This window comes from Saccopteryx bilineata, chromosome 1 (genome assembly GCF_036850765.1).
Source record: "Saccopteryx bilineata isolate mSacBil1 chromosome 1, mSacBil1_pri_phased_curated, whole genome shotgun sequence".
NCBI classification, from domain to species: domain Eukaryota; kingdom Metazoa; phylum Chordata; class Mammalia; order Chiroptera; family Emballonuridae; genus Saccopteryx; species Saccopteryx bilineata.
Window position 1 is genome coordinate 88333262 of NC_089490.1, and position 18854 is coordinate 88352115.

General features: G+C 48.3%; 1 protein-coding gene across 1 annotated transcript; it reads right to left on the reverse strand.

Moving 5' to 3' along the window:
* Positions 1-14260: 14260 nt before the first annotated feature.
* On the reverse strand, positions 14261-18040 carry LOC136319257 (DNA dC->dU-editing enzyme APOBEC-3A-like). Its single transcript, XM_066252593.1, has 5 exons — positions 18012-18040; positions 16733-16874; positions 15868-16132; positions 14940-15055; positions 14261-14661 (listed from the first exon to the last, which is right to left on the reverse strand). The coding sequence occupies exons 1-5, from the start codon at positions 18038-18040 to the stop codon at positions 14647-14649; spliced, it is 567 nt and encodes a 188-aa protein (XP_066108690.1). The 3' UTR covers positions 14261-14646.
* Between the last annotated feature and the right edge of the window lie 814 nt (positions 18041-18854).

Here is an 18854-nt window from a genome sequence, read left to right on the forward strand (position 1 = left end):
ACTTCAGCCCAGTGGCAAATGCCCGGGACGCTTTAGCTATCACAGTGAGCTGCATCCTCTCCTGAGAGCCTGGATGGAAGCTGGACTCCTGCTTCTCCAAAGTCCTTCCATCACTCCCAGTCTCTGAAAGTCATTGAATTTGCACACACACACATTACTGAGCACCTACTGTATACACCACAGAGGGAGCTGATTTGGATCAGAAATGGATCCAGGAGCTCACAGACCTGAGACATCTGTCTCACCCCCAGGAGGTGGGACCCTCTAAGAACAGAGCCACATCCTTACTGGCCCACAACTCAGTGACAGGTGACAACCACAGGTTGCGGAAGGAAGAATGTCAGGTTGTCAGAACCTGAAGGACAGAGAGAGCCTCTAGTCACTTTCCTTAGGGGTCACAGGTGGGCATGGGAGGCCCGAGGTGGTTCAGCCTTGTCTTGGGAAAAAAGCCAAAAGGGTTATGTTGGATGGATTACAGGTTCTCTCTCCCTATCTGTCTGTGTCTCTGTGGATCCAATGTACATTGGGAAAGTGAATAATATGAACAATAGGAGTCAATGTGGAGTGTTTATTCTGTGCTGAGGGTTACCTCACTGGCATGTGGCAGAGTCAGGATTCAAACCAGGCAGCGGGGAGGCCTGGGGCTGGCTGGTAGCCAGGAGCTGAAGCAGGAGGGTTCTGGGCAGGGAGAAGGTGCAGCTGGCACACTTTCCTGCTGGGCTGTCGCGAGGCTCGATATCTTGCCTCCATCTTTAGGCAGTGACCCCTTGGGGTGTATCCTATCAGCTGGCTCCTCTTCTAGATAGCCTCAGGACCTTAAAAATCACAGGTATTACAACCCCCCTCCCCCCCCCCAAAAAAAAACAGGCTTCACACACTGCAAACAAACCCAGCCAATCCCCTGGTGCAGACACCAAGTACACAGACTCCCTTGGGGTTCCCTACACACACCCAGATGCCTGCCTCCCCTCTGACCAAAATAGAGGATGTCGACACTCAGGGTTCCCCAGACACACCCAGATGCCTGCCTCCCCTCTGACCAAAACAGAGGATGTCGCCACTTCCGAAGTGTGGTTTACGAGAAGAGCCTCAACCTTGAATCTGCTCTTTTGGTTTTCATTCTGGGCTGTGACAGAAACCGCATCTCCATCTCTGGGACAGTGACAAAAGAAATGTATACATTACAGTGTCTCTGGGTAAAGAGGGCTACCTGAATACAGGACAGGTGGTCTTACTTTGGGTGAAGGGCTCCCCCACTCTCTGTTGCTCTCTGTCCCAGACTCAGGTCCCACATCTCACGAGGACCCCAGTCTCAGAGCTTCGCCCATGAAACAGTTTCTGGACAAGGGATGTAAAACAGCCTAGGAACATGGCTGAGACCCTGGGCTGAGCTGTAGGGCAGGAAGGCCACTTACAGCAGTGGTCCCAAACCCCCGGACCGCAAACCGGTACCAGTCCGTGGGCCATTTGGTACCGGTCCACAGAGAAAGAATAAATAACTTACATTATTTCTGTTTTATTTATATTTAAGTCTGAACAATGTATTATTTTTAAAAAATGACCAGATACCCCCTGTTACATCCGTCTAAGACTCACTCTTGATGCTTGTCTCGTAAGTTCAACAATTATATTAAAAAATACCACAGTTTTTACGCCGGTCGCATAACTTTATTTTGTGCATTTATCTGTCCCACTCTACAGGCCAGTCCATGAAAATATTTTCTGACATTAAACTGGTCTGTGGACCAAAAAAGGTTGAGGACCACTGACCTACAGGAAAGCAAGCCTGGGACCTGACACCCAGCAGCCTGGCCCGGACTCTGGACACATAGAGATCATTCATCCCAGGCCCAGAAAGACGAGAACAGAGTGAGCCCAGGGTCTTGGACCCCAGTCTGGGATTCCCCAGGGCACCCTGCTCTGTTTCCAGTTTCCTGACAGGGGAACGGGACTAATCCCAGCACAGCCTGTGCCTGTTCAGGGGTCCTCCCCCCTATACACCCACCCTCTCCCATGCGGTGACCTAGATCCTTCCTCTCTTCTCGAACCATTGTGCACTTTGGTGGAAGACTCCAGCAAGATGGAGAAATTTTTTTTAAAAGACTTACTTAATGTTCCAGATACAACCCTCTATACTGAGAAGCGGGCTGCTTACCCTTAAGGCTGGCTCTTCATATTCTTCAGGAAGAAGCCTTAACACAGTGTCCCCTTTTTTTTCAGGTGGGCTCCCCTCCAGATACACAAACAGGTGTTTTCTGCACTGAGACCCTGCCTGTCTCCTCTGTCCTCTTGACCTTGGCTCCCCATAAATCAGACAGTGTTCCCCTGGTTGATGGCTGAGGTGGTTCCCGGGTGACACCATCTAGGTGTTTAGCGTGTTCTGCTAGTGTCCCTCAGCACAGGGACCAGGGTGGGACTCAGTGGCACTGACCCAGCTCTACCGGAGTTTAACACGACCCCTGGGAGGGAGTGCTGGGTCAGCACAGGGTGGTTTAAGAGGAGCCAGGATGGACAGTCAGTGGGACAGAGGGGCAGCCCCGTCGGGATCAAACATGGCCAGCTGGAGCTCGGAGTCACAAATGAACCAGGAAAGAAAGTCCTCCTTGTCCATCATGATCTGGAGGTAGAGAGAAAGAGCGCAGGGCCCCTTCCCGAGAAGGTGCATATCCTGTGTCCTTCAGTTCCCGGTGCCGTCCTGGCCGAGCCCTGTGCCTCCAGAGCCTTTTTTCTCTCCGTGTAATGGGGGTAAAAATGCCTCGTGTCCAGTTTCTCAACCGATCATGGTGGACTTGGAAGCAGAACTCAGCACATGTTTGTACCCCCCTTCCCTTCCTAGACGGAGATGAAGCCGTCTGCTGCCTCTCAGGACAGGCTCCCTCCTCGCCTGGAGGGGCTGAAAGTCAAATTGCCTCTAGAAGACAAGCCTGTGGGGGAGGGGGGCGATACCAGCTTCCCTCTTCTGTTCAGGGAAACAGGACCCCTGTGTCAGGGCACTGTCTGCTGCCCATGCTCCCCCAGTCTCAGCCCTCATGCTTGTCTTCTGCTGGTTCCCTCAGGACTCCCAGGTGGCTGCTCACCTCCAGATGTCACATCTCATCCTGAGGTAGGGAACATGAGAAAGAAGACAGGTCCAACCCCAGAGCTTCTGAGCCTGCACATCCTTTCAATGCATATTTGCTGTTACCTGTGTGTAGGGTGACTGGTGGGAAACCCAGGAATTCACTATTTCTATTGGTGATTAATTTGGAGACCCTAGTGAATGAATTGGGGACATGACTGGACAGGTTGTCCTCAACCAGAGGGATATAAAGGCAAAGCATTTACCCATTTTCTCTCCTCTCCGAGGACAAGGCAGTGAAGCTGGTTTGTGTGGCAAGAGTAGGAAAGGAGGGATGAGGAACTGGGCAGAAAAAAGGTAGAAACCCGCAGCGCCAGTCCGTGCCCGCATGGGGCAGACTCTGTGCACCTGCATTCATTCCTCCATTCACATCTATTCCTGCATTCAAATCTCCCCCTAGCTTGAGATCTCTGATCACACAAGATAATACATAGTGGGTGTCATTTAATCAGTGGCACAGACATGCTCTTTTCCTTTGACTGAGAGCACTGGAGGCCATGTGCCCAGAGTGAGTCCTGAGACGTGGTGTCACATGGCAGTGGGATGAGGTGGGCATCACAAATTCATTCCTGGTAAGTGTAGCTAATAAAATTTTAAACAGACTCTTTTGTCATTGCAGAAAATGTACATGATCAGATATTTGACGTTATCAGTGCTAATATATAGAACAATTTTGTAAACCTATAGTCTTAACAGGTATAATATCTATATAATTCAACAAAAAGTCTTGGCATTTCCCCTGTCATTATAAACACTACACAAACACTGATTGTAGAGCTCCAAGACAATTTGAATTTCACAGCACCATTTGGAAAAGCGTGTAGATGAGCCTCAATTTAAACCTGAAACAAGGGTTTGATGAGGACCCATCAGCCATGTGCAGATCTAGGGAGGGGCGGCTGCCAGGTGGTGGCAACTGTCCTCATGGGTGGACGGCTGAGGACGGACATGTTGTTGGAGGTGTTTTTTACTTCTTGCTGCAGCATCAGCCTCCAGGGAGCACTGGATGAACTCCAAAATATAATATTGAATGAAAGAGGTCAAATCTAAAATAATTCCTGCTATCTGGACGGACAGCTGTCAGAGGGAAGGAGTATAAGGAGGTGGGATCAGAGAGGTGTAGGGATTAGTGAAATTATATACATATATATATATATATATATATATCACATAGATACAGATAACAGGACAGCAAATCCCAAAGGGAAGAGGGGAGGGAGCTAGGGGGAGGGGGACAAAGAGATGATAATGGGGAAAAGGGGGTGGGGTGAGAGAGTTATACTGAGTGGGACACTTGAATCAATGTTAACACAATAAATTAAAATTAATAAAAATTTTAAAAAGAATAAAATGAAATAATTCCTAGTGTCTGATTCCATTCATATGAAGTTCAAACCCGATCTAAAATCAATCTCTCAATCTATGATAATAAAAGCGTTAACATGGGTTCCCTCTAGAGAGGCAACAGCTGGGAGGGGCCATGAGGGACTCCCCATCAGGGATTCTAGAAATAGCCCCACCACAGTGCAGGCTGTGGTTATACTGGTTAAACTCCCTGGAAGCCTAAGACCTTGAACTTAATTCTAAGTTATACACCAATTTAAAAAAAGGAAAAAGTCGCAAAGCTTATATCTTCAATAAGGAAAAAGTTTTTCTAAAGGACATGAAGTATAATATCTAAATGAATTCACAGATGAAAATCAAATCAAATATTTATACAATCAAATTCACCATGATTGATCTCATCTTTGCCTTTTGTTCACTACAAGGAGAAAAAAAATTTTTCAGTCCAAAAAAACATGGTTGAAAGTGAAGTTATGAAAAGGAAATGAGGAAGTGGAGCACTCCTTGCAACATACAAACACCAGAGAAGGTAACCAGCTGCTGTCCTCAGAAGAGACTGGTACGAGCCAGGGACTGAAAATGCATACAAGCATATCTGGAAACCTAGTGAGCATCAATTCTGTTGACATTGTCAACTGGACGAGACATTGTCAACATCTTTCTGGGGAAGCAACACTGACCCTCTCCTTCACCACCACTCCTTCTGACTCTCAGCCTTCCCAGAGCCAAAAGAAGCAGAAGTGACCCCTTCACTGTCACCTCAGCATCTAGAAACCTGTTTCCATTCATGCCCACATTCATTTATTCAATATGCATTTCACTGAGCACCTATGTGCTGGGTGTTATTCTAGGGGCTGGATATACATTGAACAAAAGAGGCAAATTCCTGACTCCGTGGTCTGCCATAGGCTATCTGTTCATACAAAGTGCAACGTTCAGTCTGGGCTCTGGAACGCAGCTCCTCTCTCTTCTGTGGGATTCTCTTCTGTAGATTTCTGCACTGTCACGATCATAGAGTAACCCTTTCCATCAGCAAGCCATGTGCTCAGGCATCTCCAACGTTCCCAAATAAAAATTCCCCTTTGAGTAACATCTCTGACCATTCTCTTCCTAGAAAAGTAAAACATCACTTCATAGAAATAAAAAGTCAAATCACTGTCTACATGTTCTGTCCCTGGTTTCCTGTCACCCATTATCTTTCATCTCACAACCATTAGGCTCCTGTCCTCATCACTCCCAGGAAACTACTCTTGACAAGGTCACCAATGATCCCATGTTGCCAAAGAAAGAGATATTTCTCAGTCCTCATCATGTCCCTCCACCCTGCAGCAAGTGACATAACTGAACACAGCCTCCTTATTAGGACGTCCTCCTCTCTCATTGTTGGTGACAGCCTCGTCCCATGGGTTTCCTCTGCTCTGCTCACTCCCTAGCTCCTCCTCCTCTCTTAGATCTGGTCCTCCCTTTGTGTCTCACACCATCTCCCTGGAGACTCCATCTGCCCTGCCCACCCCTCCACCCAAGGCACACGGCCCTGTATCTCTCGTTGTCCTGCTCCCTGAGCTCAACACTTGGATACCAGCTTCCTACTAGACATTTGCCCTCAGATGTATGATGAGCACCGCTAACTTCACCTTCTCAAATAGAATGCCTTGTGGGATTTTTTTCCCAAAACTTATTTTTCTCAGATGTTCCCAACTGCGTAAAGAATGTTTATTTACCCATGAACAGTGAGCTTGAGTCAAACCCGAAGACCCATCTTGATTCCTCTTTTTCTTAATGTTCAATCCATAACCAATCACTGTTATTTCTAATCCAACCCCATCCACCCACTACTCTCCATCATCACACTCTCCACCACCACTCTCACTGATATGATGGGAAAACCTTCCAGCTTCCACTCTTTTCCCTTCATTCAATGTGCACGTAGAGCCTTGCACTTACTTTAAAATCTAAGCTCCTCCCCATGACCAAGTCTCCACAACTTCCTGCTCCCATATGCTTTCCAGGCATACTTCTCTCTGCTTCCCTCCTGCCTCAGGGCCTTTGACTTGGGCTGTCTCTGTCCAGTGTCCTCCCAGGGCTTACCCTCTCTTATCTTTCCTGTCTCAGTGCAGAAGCCACCTGCTCTGAACACCCTGTTTGAAATAGCTCCGCCCATCCGTCTCCATGAGGGCATCCCGTGTATTTCCTTCCAGTAATTACTTTGCGGTGAAATAACCTCACAAACGCCCATGTTTTCTTATTTCCTCTCTGCCTCCCTCCACCATGACGTAATCCCCTTGAGGTGTGGAGCCCCCTGCACTCATGTCAGATCTGTACCCCGGTGTCATAGAGCAACCAACCACCCAGCAGACACTCAATTAATATTAGTCAAAAAATAAACACATTAATAAAGTGATGGAAAACTTAAACAGAAAGTGCTTCTTTCTCTGCAGAAGAGAGATTAGGGAAGGCTTGGTGGTGAGACTTGGGCAGGCTTGGTGGTGAGACTGAAACTATAAACTTTCCCAGGAGGTATCTCTTACTATTATACTTGTTTTATTGAGTAAACAGGTCTTGAATCATGCAATATTAATAAAGTCACAGCAGAAGAAGAGGTTTCTAGGCTGACAAAGCCAGAGAGAGACAAGTTCAGGCTGCCAGAGCTAAAGTCCACCTGGGCATCAAACACCACCTGTGACTACATTGCTAGGAAAAGAAATTCTGCTCTAGAGCCCATGGTCAGAGCCCTATGTTGCTCACTCAGTGAGATAGAATAAACTCACTCTCACGATTTTATTCTAGGATTATGGAGAAACGAAACAGCACATGGAAAGGAATCAGTCCAGGTAATAAGAGCCGATCCCATGAAAACTGAACCCCAAAAGATGATGAGTCAGGGTTCATCAGTCATCCTAACCAAGGGTCTTCAGTAAAACTCGGATTTCATTCTGGCCTCCAGAGAACCTTTCCACATTAGCATGTCCAAGCTGGGCACCGCAGTGGCCTGTCCCCTGTGTGAAGAGAGGCAAAGAGCAGGAGGTTGCAAAGAAGAGAAAAAGGGGCCTATGTAAAGGGATGTGGCAAAGGCAAAGCTTGTCTTGGTGAGTGTTGGAAATGATGAAGGGAATCATGTACTGTGGACTGGTCCCAGGAGAAGGGCCTGCACAGGCCTGGCTGTGTATCCACAGGGCCCTGGACAACACCAGAAAGGGGCCTGCAGTCTGAGTTTGAGTCCTGTGTACATCCAAGGGGCACCATGGTGGTATGACCTAGCATAGGCTGTCCAGCTTTCTGGATCTTTCTGTCACACCCACTCTGGCTTTCACCTTCTGGGTGACCATGGGGATATCATTGTTTTACCTTCAGTGCTGCTGTTTCCTCTGTGGTAATAAAACTACGTCCCATTCGTGATTACTTCAATGATTACATGGAGTAACTGTGCACAGACTGGCGGTGGTAGAACTCAAACACTGTTCCTTCTCCTCTCTGCCTAGAGCCAGGGATGAGAGCCGGAGGTCTGATTCCCAGACCAGTGAAGCGACTCCACTCGGTGTACCCCCATTTTGGGAAGCCCTGCTCCAGGGCCCTGCAGGTTACATTGATCAGGCTGAACTCTCCTGCCCTCCAGAGCACCAGGGAAAGGGCACCTGGTTGCTCACCCACTGCAGACCTGCCCCTTTCCTCCTGAATTTGGTAGCTGCCACCCAAATTGATCATATCTGTTCCTCAAAGCTCCTGGCAAAATGCTAGGCCACTGGCTTCCGGGAATGGCCAAGGGTGGGCAAACAGGACCTGCAACAGAGCGAGCACTGGGGCTGTGACTTTGGGCCGGTCAGAGCCGCGGCAACAGGTGAGTCCTGGATGCTTTGCAAGCCGGTCCCTTATAGGACAGCGTGTGTGTGTGTGTGTGTGTGTGTGTGTGTGTGTGTGTGTGTGTTTGCGTACGCACACGTGTGTTTGTGGGCCGAGCAGGTTATGCAACCAGGTCTGGGATGGGTGGGCTCACCATGTGTTAGCACAGACTCTATCTGCAGATATGTGGCAACTCAGAGAATGAGTGTGCTCTCTGGAAACAGAGAATGCAAATGAAGAAGGGATGGAAACAGAAAGACACGGAATCCAGAATCAGGGCCAGAGACAGAAACTAAGGGTGACGAGGCTCATCAGGCCCCGCAAACGCCACAGCCGCCTAGCAATGTCATCTTTCCTCTGCTGCCAGGGGCTTTCGTGCTGGTGAAGTCAGGTCCTTCCCCCAAGGGCTCCTCTTCTCTGCCTTCCCTCTCCCTGGGTCTTCTCCAGCTCAGCCCTAGTCACTCAGGTGCTCTGGCATCCCTCCCCCCAGGCACTGATCCTGACAGGCTTCTCCAGCCTGGGCCCTCCAGGCTCCCTACCTGGGCTTTGTGCATCACACCCGGTTCTTTCCTGCATGTGTTGCCAAACCTGTTATTCCTACCTTTGCAAAAACTCCTGGGCCTTCTGTATTTCCTGCTAGAGAAGTATGCTCACCTGCTCATTCTGTAAGCAGTTAGTAGACAATGCATTGGGCGTGCTAATCTTTCACAATATCAACTGAAACTACGTCAAAATGAATTTAAAAGTTCACAAAACATGCAGAGACAATATCCTTATTTCAGATCTGATGACCAAAAAGACAGGTAACCTAGACAGGTTGTGAGAACACCGTCAATTGTGAAAAGAACATTTTCTGACCCTTAATTCCTACTAACTGATTATTTCTATTATAAGTGCAGCCTATGTTAGCAACATTCACAGTAGTATAACTTTGTCATCAAAACGACCCATTTAATGAATTTCTAATAATATAAAAAGTGATCAGAGTTTGAAAATAAAATAGTCCTCAAGAGGTCACTGAAGAAACTCCAAAGGAACTATAAGCTTCTACATCATCAGGAGGATTCCATTCCCGGAGAACTAAACTATTTCTCAAAATCTCTAATTCTAGCTTTCCTTTTAGACTCAATTGTTGGCTATTGGGTTTTAGCACTTAATACTTATTTTAAACCATTGTTTTCTTCATCAGTGAGAACACGTCTTCCCAACACAGGGACCCACAGCTGTGCCTTTCCTCCTGCTTTGTGAACCCCAGGTCCATCTGAACTGCATTTCATTTTCCCACCCACTAGATTTCCTCTCACTGCTATCTGCACTTTCATAGCCTAATGCACTTATTTCACAAGGAGACAAGGCAAAGGCAATAACACAAGGAAGCTGTGTGCATGTCCGCAGCAGACAGGGAGCCCGGCAGTCTGCCCGCAGCACCGGGTGCAGCCACACCCGTGCCTCCTGGCTGTGGGAGGGTGCACACAGCTGCCAATCAGCACATGCCATGGTATGAATTAGGTGTCCACACATCTGGCCTACAATTCTGGGGCCTGGAGTAGGTCAGGGACACAAAACTCAGGCCTCTTCTCTCATATAATCGTAGCAATGAATATTGTACAAAGGAGGGGGTCCACCTGAATGCAGCAAAATGTCAAGTTTATGATCTAAATGAAATAAATGACCAGAGGCAGACAGACAGAGATAGCTAGCTATCCTGATACTAGATAGCCGACAGAAGGCAGCGAGCACGAAAATGTTCGAGCAAATGGGGAAACGTTCACAACAGGTGAATTTGGCTAACAGGTGTACGCAGAGGTGGATTATGATCCATTGAGACCCCGAGTGCAGAAGAAAATATTGGGCCCCTTAGAAAAAAGAGAAGGAAAATAAAAATACGTGTTAACCATATTTTTAAATAAATAAAAACTATTATGTACTATTAATGTTAAAATTGCACATATGAAACAATATTTGGTGTCATTAGAAAAAGTGTAAAGTTGGGTTATGTGGGGCCCCTCAGAAGTCGGGGCCCAGGGCACTAGCACAGTGCCCTGCTGTTAAATCTGCCTCTGGGTGTACAGATGCTCTTCATAGACAACTTTCTGTAAATTGAAAACAAAATAAAATATTTAACAACTAAAGATAAAGTGAGAACGTTCACAATCTCTAGAAGGCAATAAGGATCATTTGCTGTCCCACAATTTTTGCTTTTCTAATTGCATACAGTGAGTGGGTGTTGTCTTTACAATCACAGAAGCTAGTAGGGAGAAAAGGTCTCTGGAAGCCATCATATCTCCGCAGACCCTCCCAGGGGGTGCGACTAGAGGCAGGCAGGGTGTACTAGGGCCCCCACCCTCTGGGAGCCACTCCTTCCCTCTACAAAGAGCCCCTACAAGGAGTCAGTATCTTCTCTTGGCTGATTGCTCAGGGTGTCAGGTGAACTCTCTATCATCGTCCGTGTGAGCCAGGAAGAAGCCTGCGCAGTCCTCAGTGATCTGGAGGGAAGGGACAGTGGAGTTTGCATTATTTGTTCGTGTTCTCAAGGCTTCCTTAGCCTTCTAATGTGTCAGTAACAGTGAGAACATCAATATACAACCTGCAATGCTTTTATGGTACAGGACCTCGTTTTCGAAACGGTGGCAACAATTTTCCCGAAGTGCAACAGCCCTTAATAGGAATCGTGTTTTTAAAAAGTTAACAATTTGTAGTCTTGGCTCTGCTCAAATCTGCGCCAACTCCCTAATTTTTCCTGGACTCCAGGCTCTTGGTAAACCTGCCCTCCCAGCACCGCCTGGCTTTTGCTGAGGCTCCATCCTCTCTCCAACCGCAGGGCTGGCCTAGATGCGGTGGCCGGTCCTTCTCTCTCTGCTACTCCGGCCGCCGCCCGAGGGGGGCGGTGGCGAGTGGAGCAGTGGGCGGCGCGCAGAGAGCCACCCCGGGGTTCCCTGGGGCGCGGGTACCTGTGTGGGCTTCTTCGCCTCTTGCCAGGTAGTCCCCGCCCCTTGCACCCGTCTCCCACCCGGCAGCCCTCCTCTTTGCAGCCCTCCCCTTCCCTGGAGAAACCCCCACAGCCACTCGGTAGAGGTTGATGGAGGATCGCGCCTCACGTGGCGATGCTGGAGACTCCGCCGACCGCACAGCAAGTTCCGTGCACTGGAAATCTCTAAAATTTACATAGATCCTTATATTTCAATTACATGGGAGATGTTAAAGCCAATATTAGCTTCCTTTTCTAATATTGTTGAAATTTTTTTTTGTTGAAAACCAGTACCAATAAAGGGTCTGCTGAGAATATTTCTGATTTTCGGTGTGTGATTGGCAAACAAAAAAAATGAAAGAATGGGTAATGAAAGCTTGAAAATATACGTGTCTTTCAGTATTAAAGAGGTCCTTAGAAGATGGGGGACATCATCATGAGATTCTGCTGGCTGCTGATCCGTGTAAGCTGCAGGGAGTGAAATTAACAAAGGGATCCATGTTCTTTATTTACATGTGCACCTACCTGTTCTAGTCGTAACAAACAGTCCCCAAGATCTCAGTGGCTTAAATAAATGACATCTTTTTCTTGCTTGTGTTAACTGCCCATGGTGGGTGTGGAGGGGACGCTACCCCTTAGTCCTCACTAAGGGACACTAGCTGACCCCAACTCTCCACCTAGACTTCTCTCAGCCACTTGACAGGGACCTGGCCCATGGCTAAAAAGCTTTTCCCTGGAAGTGATGTGTCACTTTTTCTCACATTTAGGCACATGGCTATTAAAGCTTCTCCTTAGAAGTGATGTGTCACTTTTTCTCACATTTTACTGGCCAAAGCTAATCTCAAAGGTGTTGGAAAGTGGAGCTCCACCATGGGCTCAAGGAAGGAGCACCAGAATGTTCCCAAGCAGCTCTGATGCCCACCCCATCATCCAATCACGGTGCTGCTTTCTGAAGGTCAAAGCCAATAAGTAAACCAACGGAAAGGAAAGAGGTATGATGGAAAGAGGCCACATTTGCCATTATTTCTCGCTTAGTTTTCTATCCTATCTCCACTTAAGAAGATAGAGGATCACTACCTGAAGGATGTTGGCATCAGTGTCCCAGCTCAGCACAGGTGTGAGTTAGCATAGGCACAGATTATGAACTTGCCTGGTGGGTTCCTTACACCCCTTTCCTACCTACTGGCCCATGAAAGAACAAAAGGCTTCCATAGAAAGTTGAGAACTGAGGGAAAGAGAATTAAGTATTAACAGTCTCACAATCCTGAGATATTTTTTAAAGACTTGCCTGCTCTTACTCATCTGCTTCTACCTCTCCTCTATCTCCCTTTCTCTGTCTCTCTCTCACACACTCAAAATAAAAGTACATTTGTAAGACATCAGAACATCAGAAATAAAAATAAAATCTTAAAAGCTACCAGTTAGTAGAGATTTATTACCTGGGAAGGAACAAGAATTAGAATGAGATAGCTTGCACGTTGTTTATGTTTGCTATTTTTGAATTTTCGTGGTTACTGTTATGTTGCATTGTATCTCCAGTTCACTAAATTGAATCAATGGTCCCAAAGAGGCTCTTCAAGTTGTAAAGCAATGATGAATCTTCAAAACATTAAAATCTCGGGGGAGGGGAGGGGTACAAAGAAAACCAGATAGAAGGAGACAGAAGACAATCGGACTTTGGTTGATGGGAATGCAGAATAATCAAATGTCAAAATAACCAGGAGGTGTTTTCTCTGAACATAGGTACCCTGATTTAACAGTGTCACCCCATTAAAATTAATTTTTTTAATTAATTAATTAATTTAAAAAAAAGAACGACTTGAAGCAAACAAGCGTCTCCAAAGCAAACACCATTGGGAGTTGTGATGTCCAGGGTATCCAACTAGCCACCCCTCATGGAAGGTCACTGTTGTCCATCAAAAGGATATATGGGCTTGAATGCTCTGGGGTTGGCCCTGTCTCTTTTTTCACACTTGGAAAGAGGCATGACGTCTGGATGTGGGCAGCCATCGGAGGCTTGGAGGAGACCAGCAGGAGGAGACAAAGCCCAAGAGTGGAGCTGGAGGACAGGGCAGTGGCCAGGTGCCCGGCAGCATCACTGAGCAACTGAGCCAGGCCCACTGCCTTCCACCTTCCCACAGGTCCTGTTCTGTGAAGCAAGCTGTCAGCCCATCTAGGCAGCTTTCTGTCACTGGGAGCCTCAGTCCCCTGACAACATCCTTCTATTTCAGTGTCCTTTCCTCAGGCTCCTGTTGCCCCTTGGCCCTCAGCCCTGCCTTGCCCCTCCCCTGCCTTCTCTTCTCCATTTCTTCCATCTCTCCACTTTGTCTATGAGTTATTTCCTCTGGCTGCCTGTTCTCCTTCTTTGGCCATAGTCATTGTGACTTATTCTCTATCCTTCCAATGTCTCAAACTAAATGTTTCAGCCACCAACATCTCACAGTTATTGTGTGAGGTTGTGACACAGGTTGACCCCGACATGTGAGCAGAAGTCTGTGAGGAGAGACCTGGGGGCCTCCACTGCCCAGAACACCTTGTGCAGGACGCACAGCTGCCAGGGGCTCACTCAGCATGATTCAGGCTCCACAGAGACCTGGTGGGGAAGTTTGGTGTCTGCGATGGGTTCTGCTTGGGCCCAGGTTCTGTAAAGGCCAGAGGTGGTCCTCTGGCAGGGGAGCCCCTCCCTCTGGCTTCCTGTCCAGGGCAGTGGATGAGGAATGGCCTGAGGACTGGAGTGATTCCCAGCCCCCCTTATAACTGCCAATTTGAATGTTTTTTCCCTAGAGTTACACTCAGTCTTTCTCATCTCTTACTGTGTGGGCTGTTGTTTCAAAAACAGCACTGCTATACTTGTGATAGTTTGTTAATCAGTTTAGGTTTTTGAATTGCAGATTCTGTTCCTTTCAACATTGATTTTTATTTGACAGTAGGAATTAGTTTGACTACTGCCCTCCCATGATGGTACCTACAGAAAAGAAAGTCATTTGCCCATTTGCAAGTATTTATTGAACTGCTTAGACTTCATGATACATTTATAGAGGTGAAGACATTATGTGAAAGATTCTTAACCTTTCATTTTATTGCTTTGTATTTATAATCAATGAAAATACTTATTTCTGTAAAAACCAAAAGTGATTCTGAGAGTATTGAGTAGACGCTTACTGGTGTATATTTGAAACATATCATATATTTTAAATGAAAAGTAGATCAATTGAATTTTTAAAAAACAAATTTCTATAAGCTCATTGTCTTTTGCTGGTTTCTTTGGATCAGATTGGACTTGGTGGCAAATGGTGAGTTTTCATCTCTTGAAGAAAGTGTTTTATTCGTCATTCCCCAGAAGACTTCTGACTTCTTTTGAGAGATTGAAGTCCATCCTTCAGTTTCCCTGGGTCTAGATGGAGAAGGCAGAGCTGAAGGAAGCAGTGAGCGAGGCAGGTGGAGATGTGAACAGAGAACCAGTCTGGGGCAGTTACCAAGATGGAGAAGTCAGGAGGGCCACAGGGAGTGAGACAACAGAGGGACCTTGTGAGCAGGGAAAGCAGGGATGGAGCTGGTGCCCCAGGAGGGAGCAGGTAACCCAAGGAGGCCCTGAGCAGAGGGAAAGGAAGGCAGGGAGAGATAGTGAGGAGGGAAGAGGGCAGGGGAGCAGCAGGGAGGGAGGAACCTCACATTGAGAATGCTCTTCAGCCTCTGGGTTAGAATTTGATAGTTTTGATCGATGTTAAACCAGGGCTGGAATGGTTGTCCCTGGTGGTCCACAAAGGTTTCCCAGCAGTGCTTAAGCTCTGGTAAGGACACGGGGAAGTAAAGGTGAACTCCAGCTCTAGAGAGCAGGGAGGGTCACATGCTCTCTGACTCTAAAGGACACAGTCTCCCATCATCATTTCCTCCCAAGGTGCTCAGCATATCTTTCAAATTCTTTCTTCCAGACCCGGCCGGTTGGCTCAGCGGTAGAGCGTCGGCCTGGCGTGCGGGGGACCCGAGTTCGATTCCCGGCCAGGGCACATAGGAGAAGCGCCCATTTGCTTCTCCACCCCCACCCCTCCTTCCTCTCTGTCTCTCTCTCCCCCTCCCGCAGCCAAGGCTCCATTGGAGCAAAGATGGCCCGGGTGCTCGGGATGGCTCCTTGGCCTCTGCCCCAGGCGCTAGAGTGGCTCTGGTTGCGGCAGAACGAAGCCCCGGAGGGGCAGAGCATCGCCCCCTTGTGGGCAGAGCGTCGCCCCCGGTGGGCGTGCCGGGTGGATGCCGGTCGGGCGCATGCGGGAGTCTGTCTGACTGTCTCTCCCCGTTTCCAGCTTCAGAAAAATACAAAAAAAAAAAAAAAAATTCTTTCTTCCAACCACAATCTGAGGTGTCCTATCACCCTCCTCCAGGAAGTCCTGGGTCCTTATTGCACATGTACCTCCTCCCTTCCCTCCCCAGGACCACCTTTCTCCTCCCAATTCTCTTTTCCTGGAAATCCCCCAGTCCCTCCAGGTCCAGCACCGCCCCGCAAATAAGCTTCTCCACCAGGGATTCTCACCCCGCACACGTCTCTCTGGAAACTTCTCCCAGGCTTGTCCCTGCCCCCTTCCACACCTGGGAGTCCCATGCTGACCCTCGGAAGTCATGATGGATATTTGGGCCCCCGCCCTATCCAGGCTACGCAGTCCTTCTTCATATTCCACATAGATGTCATAGATGCGGACCGCGAAAATGCGCAGGGTCACATTTTGGTTCCTGCCCAAGAACTCCACCAGTTTCTGGGCACAATTATAGCAGGGGCTCCAGGAGATGTACAAGGTCACCACGTAGCGCTTCTCCCTGTCCAGTCCCGAAGAAGAGATCCGATTCAGGAAGCAAATCTCAGCATGGCAACCTGGCTGAGCACAGAAGAGAGAGTAAAGTGTTCTGTCACTTACTGTGAACAGGGGTACAGCAGGAGCAGGGTGAGGCTGGTAAGGCACAGGCCCCCAGCACAGAATTAAAGGGCAGAGCACAGCTCTGATTCAAGATGAATAATATTTCAATGCAGGATTTACATGGTCAAATATAAGGCAAAACTCATGATACCCATGATGTCAGCATTTGATAAAGGGCAGCTCAGCAGTGATAACTTGTTATTTTACATCAACAAAGTATGGCATAACATGGCACTGTAATCGCAGCCTTCATTTAAATTACTCATATTTTTTTCATCATGAAATTTGCATTAATTTTTATTTTTAAAATGTTGCATTAAAAACGATTTATCTTGATTACTGAGTTTCTGGAGCGCCTCTACTTTTCACTCAGTCTGTGTCTTCAGGAGCCTCACTGAGCCGGGCTCTGCAGGCAGGAGAGGAACAGTTGAGGACAGAGGGAGGAGGCAGGTGAGCTCCAAGGTCAAGGCCTGATGCCGTGGAGACGGCACCACCATGTGCACTGAAAACCGTCTCCCTGAATATCCCCGACGGAAGACCCTGCCCACTGTGGTCGGTCACCTCATTTTTCAGGTATCTCTTCAACATTGTCACAGGGCTCGGGTTGTCGCCCTCAAAGACCTCCACCTCGTAACACAGGTATGTTTTCTTCTCCATATCCTCTCTGAAGTTCTCATTGAAGGTGTTTCTATTCATCCGGGGACTGCGGACACAGGAGGGAGGAAACAAAGGCATGGGGCTTCCCCTGGGATCACCCAGCTCTCTTCCCCTTTCCATTGAGCTCCTCCCTGGACCCCATATTCCAGCTAGGCCCACAGAGGATGGACATCCACTCACTGAGCTGGAGCCACCTAACATCTCTCTGACCCTTTCTAGGGATCCTGGGGACAGAAGCCCAGTCTTTTTGTCAGGATTTCCCCCCAGAAGCAGTGTGGGGTGCTCAGAACGCTGAGAGGGCCTCCTGCTCTGCCCAGAGTAGGCTGGGTCACCATTCTTGGCATGACCATCGTGCCCTGGTCCTGCTGACACACCTCCCTGCTTGATGTGGGCCCAATGGTGCTATTTCCTCATGTCTCCGGTTTCACCTGAGCCACACAGTGCATTGGCTAAGCACATTCCTCAGTGGAACCAGAGGAGAAAAGGGAATGCCCAACTATTTTTCTCATATAACTCAATGACATTGTTCTTTTTTGTGGCAGAGACAGAGAGAGCCAGAGAGAGGGACAAATAGGGACAGACAGACAGGGAGGGAAAGAGAGGAGAAATATCAATTCTTTGTTGCAGTTTCTTATTTGTTCACTGATTTATTTCTCATATGTGCCTTGACTGGGGGGCTACAGAAGACCAAGTGACCTCTTGCTCAAGCCAGCAACCTTGGGCCCAAGCTGATGAGCTTTGCCCAAACCAGATGAGCCCGCACTCACGCTGGCGACATCGGGGTCTCAAACCTAGGTCCTCACATCCCCGTCCAACGCTCTATCCACTGTGCCATCGCCTGGCCAGGTGATATTTTCCTTCTAATTATGAAAGCAATAATGCCCTTTATAAAAAAAAACATAAATCAAAACATGACTTCCTAAGTATACTTCAGAGTAGAAAGAAAAATTTTCACAAGGGATTAGAGGAAGATGAAGAACTTGGACCATCCAGGAGAAGCCCAGGGCCTATGGGAAGTGGTTAGGACAAGCAAGCAGGGCATCAACTGAGGCTCCTGGCTGGACATAGATGGACTATCAAGATGGAGGTGGAGAAGCAGAGGAGTCCCCAGGGGAGAAGTGAGTCCCATCGGGGAGAATGGAGGAGGGGCTCAGAGCAGGGTGCTTTAAGGCATGAGTGGTACCTGTCCTCAGGTGCTGGGCCGGCCTCCATGTCTCAGTTCCGTCACTGTCCCTGGCACTACGACCTTTGCTTCTCTGCCTGCTCACAGCCTGTGTCCTCCGTCTGGGATGTTTTCAGGGACCAGATGGCTTATATACCCGGAAACTGCTGAATTGGCAATACTGGTCCCCACCCTTTTCTTGAACTCTGGCCACTCATGCCACTCACAAGGAGTCATGGAAGAAGGAACTTCTCTTCCTAAATGTCATATCCTATGCCCTCAAGGACCAGTTAGGTTTTGAATTGTCTGTTCTTTCAACGGCTCTACCTGGATGTGATGAGGATTGACGTTGGGCCAATGAGGTCTCTGGAGGTTATGGTCACTCTGGGCAGCATGGCACAGCGAGACAGGAGGTGAGAGGGCAGGTGAGAGGACAGGTGTTCATACTCTTACGAAGGCCCTGGCACAGAACACAGAGCCCGTAGAGGCCGGGCCCACAGCAGTCAGTGCAGGGCACCGTCTGATCCAGACTCCCCGGGGCCTGCTGGATAGAGGGACCTGGGGGCTGTGAGCAAGGAGGGAGCCTGCCTGAGAGGCAGCAGACGGCTTCGTCTCCGTCTAGGAAGGGAAGGGGGGACAAACATGTGCTGAGCTCTCCTTCAGAGCCACCATAATTGGTTGAGAAAATGAACACGAGGCATTTTTACCCCCATTACATGGAGAGAAAAAATATCCGGAAGGACAGGGCTCAGCCAGGACAGCACTGGGAACTGAAGGACACAGGATGTGCACCTTCTCGGGAAGGGGCGCTGTGCTTTTTTCTCCACCTCCAGGGCATGATGGACTTAGAATACTTTGTATTCC

What these genes read in the sequence shown, in the direction of transcription:
- LOC136319257 (XM_066252593.1), bottom strand. Translation starts at nt 18,040, where the DNA reads ATGGAGGCCGGCCCAGCACCTGAGGACAG. An exon ending in GGCCCAGCACCTGAGGACAG is followed by an intron (nt 16,875 to 18,011) that starts GTACCACTCATG and finishes CTGTGTCCGCAG; the next exon opens with TCCCCGGATGAATAGAAACA. An exon ending in AGAGATACCTGAAAAATGAG is followed by an intron (nt 16,133 to 16,732) that starts GTGACCGACCAC and finishes TTCTGTGCTCAG; the next exon opens with CCAGGTTGCCATGCTGAGAT.